The sequence below is a fragment of the Hirundo rustica genome, chromosome 11, assembly GCF_015227805.2.
Source record: "Hirundo rustica isolate bHirRus1 chromosome 11, bHirRus1.pri.v3, whole genome shotgun sequence".
NCBI classification, from domain to species: domain Eukaryota; kingdom Metazoa; phylum Chordata; class Aves; order Passeriformes; family Hirundinidae; genus Hirundo; species Hirundo rustica.
The window spans coordinates 6586586-6601200 of NC_053460.1; the positions used below are offsets into that span (position 1 = coordinate 6586586).

At 54.1% G+C, this 14615-nt stretch overlaps 1 protein-coding gene across 5 annotated transcripts in view; it reads left to right on the top strand.

Annotated features, from left to right (window-relative positions):
• The first annotated feature begins 1338 nt into the window (after positions 1-1338).
• Positions 1339-14615, top strand: part of CPNE2 (copine 2) — a 38249-nt gene continuing 24972 nt past the window's right edge. The window contains exons 1-4 of one of the 5 annotated variants that reach the window (XM_040074945.1): positions 3247-3329; positions 3812-3922; positions 7024-7220; positions 12508-12687. In XM_040074945.1, the coding sequence (XP_039930879.1) occupies positions 7053-7220; positions 12508-12687 (348 nt within the window). In that variant the 5' untranslated portion in view covers positions 3247-3329; positions 3812-3922; positions 7024-7052. Of the gene's footprint in view, positions 1588-3207; positions 3330-3811; positions 3923-5922; positions 6054-7023; positions 7221-12507; positions 12688-14615 lie in introns of those variants that run through there. The other 4 variants (XM_040074949.2, XM_040074944.2, XM_040074946.1 and 1 more) reach the window with 4 other exon arrangements.

Sequence of the window (14615 nt, forward strand, 5' to 3'; positions counted from 1 at the left end):
GTGCAAACGAGCATTGCACATAAATACCCATGAATTAATATTTATTTATCAGCTCTGAAGCACTGGTTGCTTTGGGGTTGAAGCGGTGCATGGGATGGAGGGACCTGCACAGCTGCCTGCTGCTGGGGCTGTTGTGGCTGACACGAGGTTAGGCTGACGTGCAGTGAGCTCCGAAAGCAGTTAAAGGTATTTCTCATCACACAAATGATGACTTTTTTTTTTCCTTCCCCTCTCACATGTGATAGATGGTGTTGGCTGGGAATAGGAATTCAATTAAGATTCAGAAAGGCAGCATTTCCGTTTTCAATAGCATAGAAAAGCGGTTAATAAGTTAAACAGCCTGTTACATACATGGTGTCTAGTTGGGATGTGGGAGGTTTCCTCTGCACCTGCAAGGGAGCCCTGCTGGCTGCGTGTCCTGTGCAGCCCAGCCACCCTCCCCACAGCCCTGATCCTTTATATTCCACAGGGCCTGGCGTTAATGAAAGTCCACTTTTTCCTCCAGATCCAGTTTTGAAACAGATCTATCTCCCCTCCTTTGTGACAGCGTGCCCAGCTTTCATATGGGGCAGGGAATTTTTAATACTGGAAGTTATAATATGCCCCAAATCCCAAGAGTGCCTTGTCCTCCCTCGCTGCATCTCCTGGTTCGTCCCACCCGGAGCAGGCGTCTGACAGGAGCAGCGCTGCCCTGGGGAGGCAGGAGGTTTGTGTTTGGTGTTCCCCTCTTCGGGACAGAGGCTCCCACGGGTGCTGCCTGTGGCTGCTCCGGCAGGACCGAGCCTCCCGCTCCCCCGTGGGACTGGCAGCGTGGATTTCTGCCTGGGAACGCCCCGGGTGCAGCACGGCGCACGAACTTTCCCTTGGGTCCGCCTCGTAGGGCGCCTGTGTGCGGGGTTTGATGCGATGGCCGCGATTCGCAGTGACATCACGATGTTTTCTGCCCTGAATCACAGATTTCCCTAAACTGAGCCCCAGAGGAAACTCGTAGCCGAGCGCAAATGCGCAACCCCCCCCGGCGTGTGTGAGCCGAATCCCTGCGTGCCAGCGGAGACCGGGGCGGGCTGTGTCCGTGCGGCTGGGCCATGGCCGAGCGTCCTCAACACGGACAGCTGCCTCTCTCGCCTCGCCCTGCCCCTCGATTGCCCCTCCTGCTGCCCGAGCAGCAAGGCGGGAGGGCACACACGGCTCTGTGAGCGGGGCACGGAGCGGCTGCGGGCGGGCAGGGCTGGCACCGAGGTGCGCTCTGCCCCCTGCGCCGGCGCCCCTGGGGCGGCCCTCAGAGCCCTTCTGCTTCCTCTCCGGTTTGGGGGAAGGACTTTTTTTTTTTTTTTTTTTTTTTTTTCTAATTTCCACTTTGTGACTTTCCGAGCGCGCTCCCAGGACGCGCGCAGCCCCCGCAGCTCGTCCCGGCCGCTCTGTCCCCTGTGTCCCCACGTCACCGCGGGGTGTGGAGCAGCGGGTTTTGCTTTCGTTTGCCAGCCTGGAGCCCTGGGCTCCGCGAGGGCGGCTGGGGATTGCGGAAACACCTTGGGAGCTCCGGGGCCTCCTCTCTTTGGAGCGCTTGGCTCTCCTGATTTCTCCTCGGTAAGTGGGTTTACACGCTTGGGTGCTTTGGGGGATGGTTTCGGACTTCGTCCGTAGAGTGCTGGAGAACAAATTTGCTCTTTGGTCCGCAGTGCCGGGGCAGGCTCTGCCCGAAGGTGCCTCCATGCCAGAGCACATAAAGGTGTTTGGTTTTCCTCTCGCATCCCTGACTCGCTGAGATTTCCAGTTTTGGTGTCTCTGTGGGTGTGAGCCTCTCTTTGAGGACCTGGGTCCATCCCCTGGTCCTGGAGCAGTGGCCAGGCAGCGGCTTTCACCCCACAGGGATGGTGGCACAGGGGCTTTTGCCTCTCCAGGTGCCCTCTGGAGCTCACCTCAGCTGCAGGACGGCTGCTCGGGACAGAGCAGCCCCAGGGGCTTCCAGTTCCTGCTCAGATGGAGGAGGCAGCCAGGGTGACAAGTTTGGTGGTCACAGGGCCCTTGGGATCATGGTCAGGGCTGTGATTGGTACGGGGAGCAGGGTCCAGGGCAGGAGGAGGCTGTGTGGAGGAGTCACTCCCACGCTGTGATCCTTCAGTGTGAGCCAGGCTCTTCACTAGTGCCGCTGCCTCCCGGGGTCCAGCAGCTGCTGTGCCACGTGTGGGGATGGCAGAGAGGCTGCTGGAGGTGGTGGATCCGTGCTTGGCATCGGCAGTGGCTGTCTCAGCTCTGTACTGGGCACAGGAAAGTGCTTTGGAGGTGCTTTGGAGGTGCTTTTCAGGTGATGGTATTTTCAAAATGAGGTGAGCCACTTTGGGAGTGTCCAGCTCTGGTGCCATGGGATTTGCCTTGGAGTTTTCTTGCGATTTTTGACTCTCAGGTTACCTCAAGTGACTTCTCAGGGCTCTGCTGATCATCCCCCCCTGGAGAAGCTTTGCTGGGTGCTGCCCATGTACTGGTTGGGGTCTCAGCAAGGTGGGCTCTGCCCTCACGGCCAGCACACCTGCAAAGACCTGGTGGGTGAGAGCTTTTCTGGGGACAGCAGCGGTCTGAGAGGAGCTGGCACTGTGGGTGGGGATGGCCCAAGCATGGAATGGAGAAGCAGCCACAGTCACACCAGTGGCCACCAGCCCTCGAGAGGGAATTTCGTGTTGCTGGTGTGCGAAGTGCAGCAGTCAGCATGAGCAGCGTCGTCTGTTGTAGCCCATTAGGGACAGTTTCCATCAGGAAGGGTTCATTGGAGATTTTGCTTTATTAGGCTGTCCTGGAACACTTGGTCCTTCTGTATCAGGCACCAAAGGATCTCAGTACAGTCCTCTTGGCTTCCAGCAGGCAGGACTGTGGGGCTTGTGCATCAGGCTGGAAACAAGAGCCCTGCCTGGGCATCGCTCTTCTCTGGGTCTGCCCCAAATCTCTGTGAATTTGGAAGAATTCGAGCTCAGTCCCAGCTGTGCTGCCCATGCTGGGATGCTCAGAGGCAGTTTTCAGCCTTTCCCTGCCCAGTGGGAGAGGTGAAGATCCTCTGGCAGTAGCAGGTACCCAAGGAACATCCACAGGGATGTCCCGAGCGTCCCCTTTGTACCTCCCAGCTTGCGGCAGAGGCATTTTCTGGGGCAGCAGCAGCAGCAAGGTGCTGTGTGCATGACTTATTGCACCTGTGTGCAGAAGGTACTGAGGCTGCTAAAAGGACCAGGTGCGAGCTGTGACTCCACTGAACTGCCCAGGTGGGACTGAGAGGCAGATGGTTTGGGAAAGAATTCTGGAGATGACTCTGTTTGTCAGCAGGAGAGAGGAAAGTGACCGCTGTGAGTTGTGGTGGTGTGGAGAGCTGCCTCAGGCGCCCACTGCAGTGAATCCCAGCTTTTCCTGGTGCCTCCAACTCCATGTGTCCTGCGCTTCAGCTTTTCTGCTGCTCTGGGCAACCACATTCTGTATCCTCACACTCCTCTCCTGCTTCAATCTTCTGACAATCCTCCCTTGGGTACTGCTGTTCTCCCTCTGTCCCTACTGCCTGTGAGCTCAGATATGTGATTTATAACCCCAATTTACCTCTTGGATACTCCTATCTCGTTTTTGCCTTCCTGAAAGGAGTTTTGCTTCCACAATTGCAGCAGGCTGTAGTGGGACAGCCTTAGTGGGGAAACAGTCACAGGTGACTTCTATGGGCTATTAAAGAAGTTGTGGATCATCCCAAAGAAGGATCTCCTGTTCCCTGAAATTATTTCTTTAATGAGAAGAGATCCCTGAATTTAGTGCTCCTGTTTTTTCTTGTTAATGCTTAAAGCAGAGCTTTAGCGTGGCCTGAGGAACTGCTGCTCTTCTCCAGAGGGAAGGGGGAACCTCTTCAGTCACGAGTCAGTTTGCAAAACAGATATCTTCTTGCCTCTTTCTTTTTCAGGTAAGAGAGGAAGTAAAGCTCCCAGGTTTTTCTGCTCACCCTTTTACACTTTGTAGAAGTGATTTGGCCATCTTCTGTAGAGAGTGGGGTGCCGTGGGATGAGGCTCTGCTCTGGGATATTCTGCCAGATATTCTTAGATACCCAGGGCAGCCCCAGGGCTTGTGTGTGCCCCCAGCCAGCAAAACCCTTCTCTGGGGGATGTTGTGGATGTGGAGCAGCTTGGAAGTGACCAGGCCATGGAGGAAAAAGTACCTGAAAGCTGTAAGCGCAAAGACCTTCAGTTCAGGAGGTCCTGGAAGCTGGAGCCCAGGAAGGATTTCATGACCATGTCCCTGCATTCTGGTCCTGCTCTTGTGACACCTCTTGCTAGCAGATGGGACCGTGGGGCAGTCAAAGCTTCAGGCTTTGTCCCTGAGACCCCTGACTGGTAATGTGGCCGTGCTTCCTTGGGAGACCACGTGTCTGCGTGCTCGGCACGGAGCCGGCAGCTGGGATTGCACATCAGGAGGATATTTGGCTGCAGATGCTGAGCGAGTCACAGGACTTTGTTCAGGGCATCAAATGTGGGGAGAGGAGAACAAAAGCAGGAGAGACTGGAATACAGATGATGGCACGCCGACTCTTTCGGTGCCAGCTCAAATACCCCCTGAATTTAAAGCTGTTGTGGGGTGTTACAATGGTGCTGGCCCGCTGCTGGTACCTCAGATGTGAAGTCTCAGCTGGGGAACCCATGGCTGGTGCTGAGGCAGCAGGGGCTGGACCACACCTGGCCCTGTGGAAGGTGCTGGATCCACACTGGTGTAGCAGGAGGAAGGTGTGGATCCGTGCCAGTGCAGTGGCAGGAGAAGTGGAATTCCGGTGTTTGCTCTGGCTGCTGCTGCCATCTCCTCATCCCAGTGCCTGTCCTGACCGCGCACACCCTGGGGAGCCGGACAGGCTGACCTCAGGGGCTGGAGCATGGGTACAGTGCCGCACACCAAGAGGATGTTTTGGTGTCTGCCAGCCCTGGGAAAAAAGGTTTTTCCACTGAGTCACTTGCTGCCCCTGCTTTTTATGAGATCTGGGGGAAGGGGAGATGATAAAACGCAGCCCAGATCTCCCTGCGCTGGCGGGACCAGGGCCATGCCAGCACAGCTGCCCCACGTTTGCTTTTCAGAGGGAGTAGCAGACAGACAGCAGCATAAATAGAACAGGCTTGGCTATTTTAAGACATTGATTACATGATCTGTGCGTTAAAGAAAAATAATTAAGTAAAATCTTCAGCTGCAGCTGGCAACACGGGCTTGGGTGGAGCAGAGGCAGGGATGGGCACCTCGGAGGTGCTCCCCCAGCCATGGTGGGGGAGCCATGAGGACTTTTACTTCTCCTTGAAGCTGCAGTAGATGGAAGGTTGCCTGTGTGTGCCCCCGTTCTGGTGTCATGCTGCTGTGCACGGGGGGTGATGGCACGAGACAGGCAAGGGGGAGGCACGCTTGGGAAAGGGATGTGGGTGCTGCTTTGGTGATGCACATGAGTGTCTGCAGCCAGGGATGGGGTTTTCCTTCTTCTGGAGGAGTTTCTGAGTTCTTACAGAGCTGGGATGGTTGTAGCTCTCTTTCCCTGAGCAGCAGTCTGGGGTGAAGAGACTTGTGTTTACTAGTGGGAGTTAAAACCAGGCTTGTTTCTGGTGACTTGGTGCCAAGCAGAGGTCTTGGCAGGCAGAGGAGGGCTCCAAGCCTGGGGAGCTGGAGCTGTTTTCTGCTCAGAATTCATTGCAGCAGGGCTGAGCTCTCGGCACAGCCGGTGATGAGCCCGGAGCTCCTTCTCCTACAGCCCTGCTGGGATCACCCTGCCCCTGCCCTCCATCCCCATTCCAGCTTGGAAGCTGAGCTGCAAGGGAAAAGGGCAGCAGCCCAGAGCTCCTGGCAGCACAAGGGCTTGTAAATACTCATACCCAAAACAAATAGATAATATTAATTGGGGTTTCATTGCCAAACAGAAGCAGATGGTTTATCAGGGTGGAGGAAGGAAATGTTTGGGGGTTTCAGATAAAGTAGATGAGCCAGTAGCCGCTCTTGAGAAAGAAGAAAAAAGATACTGAAGCGTCTGCTGAGGAGAACTCACTCTCCACTAGCAACCATAGCCACAAAGGTTTGTTGGTATAAATTAATCTGAAAATGTTTTGGTTTTTTTCTCTTTTTTGTCCCCTTTCTTCTCCATTGAAACCATTGGTGGTTCGTGACAAGTAAAATGTATATCAGAAGTGAAGACTCCTGGGGGATGGGGTTTTGCGGTAATAATGGTATAAAACACATTTATCTCTGCAAAATGGCTTTGGTAGCAGACTTCTGATAAGATTTTAAATGGATTTTTAGTCAGGGCCCTGTAAATCGTGCTCCAGGTCATGCAGTGCTTGTCACATTTGCCTTCACTTCTCTGAAATAACTACTGCCACTTTTTAACTGCTGCCAGAGCCTCTGCTCTCTGCTGGCCTCGGGAGCTGAGTGGAGCTGGGGCTGATCGAGGGCTGGAGCTGCCCTGCATCGCCCTCGTGCTCACAGTGCCACCCCTTTCCCTGTGACGATTTGCAGGGCAGAGCTCAAGTTTGCCCCTTGTAGCTTAGGTCAGTGGTCTGTAGCCTGGGGACAGCCAGACAACAGTCAGGTTTGTGCAGGAGGGTGGCGTGGGAATGCGGGAAGGTGGCGTGGAAATGCGGGAAGGTGGCGTGGGGATGCGGGAAGGTGGCGTGGGGATGCGGGAAGGTGGCGTGGGGATGCGGGAAGATGGTGTGGAAATGCGGAAAGATGGTGTGGAAATGCAGCTTCTCAGTACAAACAAAAGCCCAGCATGCTGGGAGAGGTTGGGGAGTTTCCTCTCTCTTGAGGAAGTAAAATATTACCTTTCTTGAAAATCAGTCATTTTTGGAGCCAGCTACAGCAGGTCGTGGGTGCTCTGCTGGGCTTCCACTCAGGACATCAGGGAGCCGGAGGCAGGAAATCCTCATGGCTTAGGTCCCGTGTGGAGCAGAGCGAGGGGCTGTGCGTGTGTGCCCGGCTCAGCGGTGCTGACGGGATGTTTGCTGCCTCCCAGCACTGAGGTTTCTCCCTGCCCTGTCCCACAGAGCGCCTGCAGCTGCTGCCAGCCGAGGCCATGGCGTACACCGTGACTCCCTCGCCGGCGGCGCCCGTCGGCTCCCAGTACTGCGTCTGCAAAGTCGAGCTGTCCATCTGCGGCCAGAACCTTCTGGACAGGGATGTCACCTCCAAATCCGACCCTTTCTGCGTCCTCTTCATGGAGGTCAACGGGAAGTGGGTGGAGGTAAGTCCTGATATTGTGTGGGTTTCCTCCCGCTGTGCTTGGCTCGTGCTCGTGTCCCTCTCTCTGTGCTTGTTACTCAGCAGAAGTGGAAGCTCTTCTGGTGCTCCTGAGGCTGTGTGTGGCACCAGGGTGTGAGTTCTGTGTCACAACTGCTCCTTCCCCCATCAGTGCTTTGTGCTGGGCATTGGCTTTAACTGCAAATTCCATTTTATACCTGCAGCTGTAGATGGTTGGCCTGGGAGGGAGGGAGCAGGGCAGGCAGAGCATGGATGTGTGGTGGATACAGGCACCCGCACTGGGTGCGGCAGAAAATGGGCATTAAGGGATTTAAGTCATGTAAACCGAACAACATTTTTCCCAGTTCCTGGGAAATTAAGTGCTCTCATTCAGGTACTTGGCCAAGGAGCTGGTGAATCACCAGCACCACCTCAGGTGTCCAGCAGCTGATCTCACGTTCGGCAGGGAGAGTGTAGGGGAAGCCCTCGCCTTGCCACAGTCTGCAATTAGCTTTTTTCAACAGCCTGGTTGAGACTAACGAGCTTTCCAGCCTTGATGGGTGTCATCTCTGACCTAATTGTGCTTTTCAGGAATTTTTCTTTCTGTCAGTAATGTCTCAGCCCAGTGGTTTTGATCCCGAAGCGTTTTCGCAGTACAAATGTGTGGTGCTTTTAGGTTGGGTTTTTTGTTTTGGTTTGGGGATTTTGTTGTGGTTTTTTTTTCTTCTGCTATTTTTAGCTCATTTTTAATTGGCACAGTGGGCACTGGACACGAGCCTCGAGTGGCAGCTTGCTCCGTGGTGCCAGCAGAGGTGGAGTGGGCTGGCACAGGGTGGGGTGTGCTTGTGCCTCTGAGCTGGCTCTGCTCCGTGGCACCCTGGGGACACTGCTGGCGTGGAGATCCCCCAGCACTCACACGCTCGGGGGTGCTGTGTGGGTTTGGCTCGTGGCTGGGTGCCGGGCAGGGTCAGGAGAGGTGGGGTTGCCCCTGAGAGCCTCGCTGGATGGGGTGTTTGGTGGACTCTTGGCAGCTGATGCCGCGTGGTTCAGAGCTGCCCCCTTGCTCTGCTTGGATTTTGGCCGCACAGGTGTGCCCCTTGCCCCGAGTGGAACCTGTCCTGTCTGGAAGTGGTGGCCTTGATAACACAGCTGAAGTGTGGGGGACGGATGGGGACACAAAAAGCTCGTTGGTGTGAACCCATCCCACCCCACTGCCCCCTTGCCCCCCACAGTGGATTAGGGACGTGTCCCAAGCCTTGGACCTGGTTGTGGTGGTGGGTCTCCTCCTGTGGCACCAGCCCTGGTGTCAGCTCTGAGCTGGGTGGTGGGGCTGTGGCACCGGCAGGAAGACTTCTGCTCACTGTTCTTTCTAGCTGTAACGTTTGTTCCCAAATACAATTATTTTGTCTTACTGAGCTTAATAGGAATTAAAAATCTTTGTGAATCAGCCTTGGAGGGGTGGGGGAGGGAGGGACGATTAACCACAGGCTGGGAAGTGAAGATGGGTGATGTTCAAATGTTCTGCCCAGTGATGTCATCTCACAGAAGCCATGAAAGAGCTGACCTGTGGTGCCAGGAGCAGGGACAAGGGACACATGACTCAGCCCTGCAGCTGCCTTTGTGCCACTGAGTCATCCAGGCAGTCCTGCACCTTCAGCATGAGCTTCCCTGGCACTTCAGGCAGCATCTCCCCACGTTGGAGCATGAGGAGCCTCCACACGCTGGGGGTGCTTGAAGGTCTCCAGCCAACCTGCCACTGAACTCTGGAGGACTCTCCAGCTGCATTCACTGAACATGAGGGCTGGTGCTGGAGATGATTCCCTGGATTTGTGCTTGACTTGCAGAATTGTAGAATCATGGAATGGTTCCTGTTGGGAGGGACCTTAAGGATCACCTCGTTCCTACCCCCCTGCCATGGCCCTTGCTTGAAGCCACATCCAACCTGGCCTGGAACACTTCCAGGGATGGGGCAGCCACAGCTGCTCTGGGCAGCCTGTGCCAGGGCTTCACCACTCACAGGGATCAATTTATTCCAAATACCCAATCTGACCCTGTCCTCTGTCAGTTTGATCCATTCCCCCTTGTCCTGTCACTCCATGCCATTGCCTGAAGTCCCTCTCCAGCCCTCTTGTAGCTCTTTCACGTGTTCTAAGACTCACGTGAGTCTTCTGTCTTCTGAGCAGTCCCAAGCCTCTCAGCCTTTTCTCAGGAGAGACACTCCATCCCTCTAATTGTCTTTGTGGCCCTTTGAGGCTCTTACGCAAAGAGATTTCTTTAATTATCCTGGCTGCCTCTTTAAAAGCCCTTGTGCTTTTCTGCTTTTTGGTGGCAAAGGCACCTCTGTTCTTCCCAGGGTCTGCAGATCTGTAAGGGGTGAAGGGGTGGCAGGAGCTGACGGCGGTGAGGGGTGGTGTGTGAAGAGGCTTCGTAGGTGATGGTCACCAGCAAGGTGATTTGTGCTCACCAAACCAAAGATCCAACCTTGTGCAGCTGTCAGCTGGGGCTTGGGATGTTGTTGTGATCTACCCTGGCCCTAGGCAGGAGATTGAGCTGTTGAATGTGGGTGTTGCAGAAAGCCCCATCACTCCCAAGGTTACCTCAAGCTGGCTGGGATTTTCATACCCTTCCTTTGGCCACCGCTTCCAGAGCAGAGCCAGAGATGGGACCTCAAGTTATCTCCTTCAGGCTGGGTGTGGAAGGACTGGCTTCCCTTGCTCCCTGCCATTCAAGGAACATGGAAGGACCTAAAATCCATCTCAGCTGCCTGTGCAATCTCATCTCCTGGGCCTGAAGGGGGATTTGTGTGCGTGGTGCTGCTGAAATAGAGCAGAGCTGTGGATGCCCTGTGCTCCTGGTGCAGCACATCCCTGAGCAGTACGGGAGGGCAGCAGAGAGAGGAGGATCTGTGGGAAGCTGTGTGGCCCTGGCCAGCTCACAGCCCACTGGTGTTGATGGCTTTGATTCCCCTGGTGCAGCAGGTGGCTATTCTGGGAACGCAGCATTTACTTTAGTCGTTTCTTGGCAATTAAGACAGACTAAGCGAGCAATTTCAAAAAAAAAACCCTGCCATCGTTGGGTGTATATATAGCAAACTCACCACATTTCCACTGAGCCCCTCCAAAATCTGCCTTCTGTGCTGAATGAGTTTCTTTGGGACTAAGGTATGTGTTTACTTGCTTTTTTTAAATTTTTTTTCTTTTTGGAGGCTTTTTTCTGCTCCGCTTATTCCTGGCTCGGCAGCTCTGGCAGAGGTCCTGCTGTCCCACAGCCTGGTGCTGCCCAGGGATGCCAGCTGCTTTCCAGAGAGGTCTTGCCCTGGATCTGGGATGCACAGGCAGCTCAGCCTTGCCCAGAGCTGGGTGTCCTGGCTGTAAGACGAGGTGCAATGCCAGAGCCAGAGCGTGGCCAGAGGTTTGTGCTGTCCCACAGGGCGATGGGACGGTCTTTGCAGGCACCGAGGGCAGCAGCTTTTGATACAATCACACTGGACAGTGCCTGCGTTTTCTTCTCTTTTACTGTCCGTGTTACCGTATCCTGGGATAACCGGGTGACGTGGCAAAGTGCCAGTGCTGTCCTAGCACCTTCCACTATCCCAGCTTGCTCAGAGCCACATCCAACCTGGCCTGGAACACTTCAGAGATCAGGCAACCACAGCTTCTCTGGGCAACCTCTGCCAGTGACTCACCACCCTCACTGGCAGGAGCATCTTCAGAACATCTAATCTAAAGCTGCCCTTTGTCAGTTTGGAGCCATTCCCCCTTGTCCTGTCACTCCAGACCTTTGTCCAAAGTCCCTCTCCAGCTCTCTTGGACCCCTTTACCTGCCAAAAGGCGCTCTGAGGTCTCCCCAGAGCCTTATCTTCTCCAGGCTGAACAGTGATATCAACAGGATACCAACGGCTGCTCTTCTGACAAAGCTCCTGCTTGCTTTGCATGCTGGAGGATTTCCCCCCAGCTGTGGGTGTTTCTTGTTCAGCTCTCAGGTTCTGCTGCCCGTGCCCTTCCTGCCCCTTTCAGCTTCACGCGTATTTTGCATGTCGGGCTCTAAACTTGCTCTTGTCTCCTGCCTTTCAGCGTGTCTGGAGGGGAATATGGGTCCTGACATTAGAGCTCAGACTCTCCTTGCCCATTGACTTCCAGGAGCAAATACTCCAGCTTTTCTCAGCCTCGGTTTCCCAGCGTTCCCAGTTTCTAACACTTTGGCCAAAATCCTGGGGGTTTGTCTTTGTGCAAGCTCACGGCAGGATCTGTGCTGGTGCTGCCACCCTCCCTGCAGTGTGAGTTACGGGGTCTGGGACCAAAGTTCCATTACTGGAGGGCAGCGTTCTGGGATTTCCATCGTGACTGTTCTAAGGATTTTTTCTCTTTTTGGCTCACACGCGTCTTTCTGACCACCTGTGCCGTGCAGTGTTGTGAACCCACCCTTCCACCAGCTGCCTGCTGAGTTTCCTCTGCTGCTCTCCCTGCTCTTGGGATGTTGCAGAGAGCCGTGGTGCTTCCCCTCCGAGGGCGAGTTCCCCACATGCCTTCCAGTCTCCATCATCCCCTGTGTGCCTGCCCTTCCAATTCACCAGGGACATCATTGCTTCCAGCCTCACAAGAGCTCTGAGTGACTGTGTCCATTAAGTTTTGTGTCTGGGCCATTCCAGCCTTTTGTTGCTACCAATGTTTGATGAAATCTATGAAAAAGGGACTGCAGTGATTTTTTTTAAATTATTTTTTTTATTTTTAATCTATGGAAGGCAAATAAAGAAGAAACCGCTTGGATGTTTTGGTTTGAGTTCTAGAGGGAAATGCTTGAGAGTTGTGTTCTGGCTCATGACACTTCTTGTTTTGGTTGTCCTTGTTCCTGGCTTCACAGCCTGGAAGAAACAAGTTTGGCACTGCTGCTGTGAGGATCTGGTTGAGGATCAGAGGTGTGTGGGAGCCTCAGCTCCTGGGAGAACAGGGCTTAGAAGCAAATGAAGCAATTCTGGCATTAGTGATCCTCAAGTCCCTGCTGAGCCTTGGCTGGGTGGGCACTTCCATCCTGGCTGTGGGATGGGGTGGGTTGTCCAGCCCCAGGAACCCCGTCCTCGGGGAGCAGCTCTGCAGGACGTGCCGCTGTGTGTTTAGATGGATCCCAGCTCGTGCACCTGGCTGTCACAGCCTGTGTTTAGGGACAGCTCTGCTGAGGGCGTGGTGTGCTCCTTGTGATGGTCACCATGGGGTTTCTGGGTGGCTCTGGCTGAATTCAGTTTCAGTGACAAAGCTGTAAGATGCACTTGCCTGAATGCCTCTTTTTCGCTGCAGCTGGACAGGACAGAGACAGCAGTGAACAACCTCAACCCAGCTTTTGCCAAGAAGTTCATCGTTGACTACCACTTTGAAGAAGTGCAGAAGCTCAAGTTTGCCCTGTTTGACCAGGATAAGTCGAGCACTCAGCTGTATGAGCATGATTTCCTGGGAGAGTTCTCCTGCACGCTGGGCACGGTGAGTGTGAGGCCCCTGCAGCAAAGGGACCCCAAGACACATCAGACACAGGGATCTGGTGAGATTACAGCTGTTCTTCTTCCCTCAGGAAAAGTATTCTGGCTCCTTCATGGAAAGACAGATTTAATTTGCTTGCCACACTTCAGCTGTTGAGGTTGGATCCACGTTAGGGCTGTTGTCTGCTTGCTCCAGTCTAAGCTGGTCATGGCGTGGGTTTCTGCTGGTGCTGGCAAAGAGACATCAGCTGGAAGCTTCTGGCTCTGTCTTCACCATGGGTTTTAGTAAGGGCCCTGATCACCAGTTTGGGCTTGGGAAACTTCCAGATATTTAAAGTTAGGATGCATGCAGTCTGCCTTTCTTTCTCAGTTTAGGTTTTCTCTTTCTGAAGGTTTTGTCCATTGGTGTTGTGTAGCAAAACATTCCTCCTGCTGGAGCACGTTGGTGCTGGAATGTGTCTTCTGCTCTTCTGTGAAAAAGCTTTTGGGACACAATGCGATTTATAAGTTTTTGGAAGGTCTTTTCATTCATGAGCCCAGGCCCTGTTAGAAGCTGGCAGCTACGTTCTCCAAATGTCTTTGTCCTCTGGCTCAGAAGCAGGGAATGAGGGGAATTTTTCCATCTTTTTGCAGCATCCAGCAGCTGAAGGCTGCTGTGGTACCTGGCACAAATGCAGAGGCTGGGAGAAACTGCTTCTGTTGTGCTCAGTGCTGGGAATGGGGAGGAAGGAGGTGCAGTGATAGGTGGCTCAGCATGGGGAGCCAGCCCAGGGTGCCCAGGGAGGCTCAGGAACACACAATCAATTGCTTTGTTACACAAATGCAGCATGGCCCTGCGTGTGGCAGGCAGCGCCAGGGACTTCACCACTGCCAGCTCAGGAGCTTGGTGTGTTAGAAGAGCACTGACATTTACAGAGTTTGAAGCCTAATGGCTGGAATTTTGGAAGTGCTCTGTGGTGACCTAATTCTGCTCCTGCAGAAGTTAAGAGACAGTGCAGGCAGCGGCTCTGGCCTGTGTTCGGTGGTTCAGCCCAAACCCATCCTCCACTGTTAGTTCTGCTGTTGCTGAAACACACCCAGCTCCAGTGCGGGCAGCTCAGCGAGGGCTGCTTGTGAAGGCCGTGGTCTTGGTGGGAGCAGAGAATTCATGGACATAAGGACACAGCTGAAACCTTGCTGTTCCTGAATGTGGCTCTGCAGCAGGCCAGGCCTCTGCAGGCTCATGTTGGAGAAGAACATTGTCCATATGCAGTGGGGAGGAAGATGGAAGGGTCTGAACCATCTTCTGCTGCTTGTTGGCTCTCCCAGATGATCTCAACCCTTCTGGTGCTTGGGCAGGTGATTATGTCAGAGATGAGCCTGGACAGACCCTCCTGGGCTGTGGCAGTGCTGGGGATGGGCAGCTGTTGGCAGATCTCACACCCAGGGGCTCCCTCAGAGCAGCTGATGGTTTTGCTGTCTGCTGTGGTTTTGGGCACAGCTGGTGGGCTTAGTCTGCCAAGAAGAATAGAGCTTGGAACACTGTAAACTTACACCAGTATTTTCCCTCTGCAAAAGAGACCTTGACCTGTGCCCAATTTTTGCAGCACTTCCCATGTCAGCTTCTTGGTGACAGTGAGTCCTCAACAAGACACCAGCTTGGCATGGAGGAATCTTTTCATTTCCCTTTTTCCCCTGAAATCCTGTTTGCCTCCTCTCCCTGTGGGCAGTTTGGGCTGGAGCAGAGGTGGACTGGAGAAGGTGGCACTTGTGCAAGGGTGAGGAGAGGGGTGAAGCAAAGTGGATGGGGGCTTGTGGCTTCAGCCACCCTGCTGTGCGTTTCCCAGTGGCTGGAATTTGCCTGGTGAGATGTTTCCATAAGCTCTCAGAAGCAGAGAGCAGCTGTGGGCAGTGAGAATCTGACTTTTCAATTCTGAGTTTGCATCAGAGCTC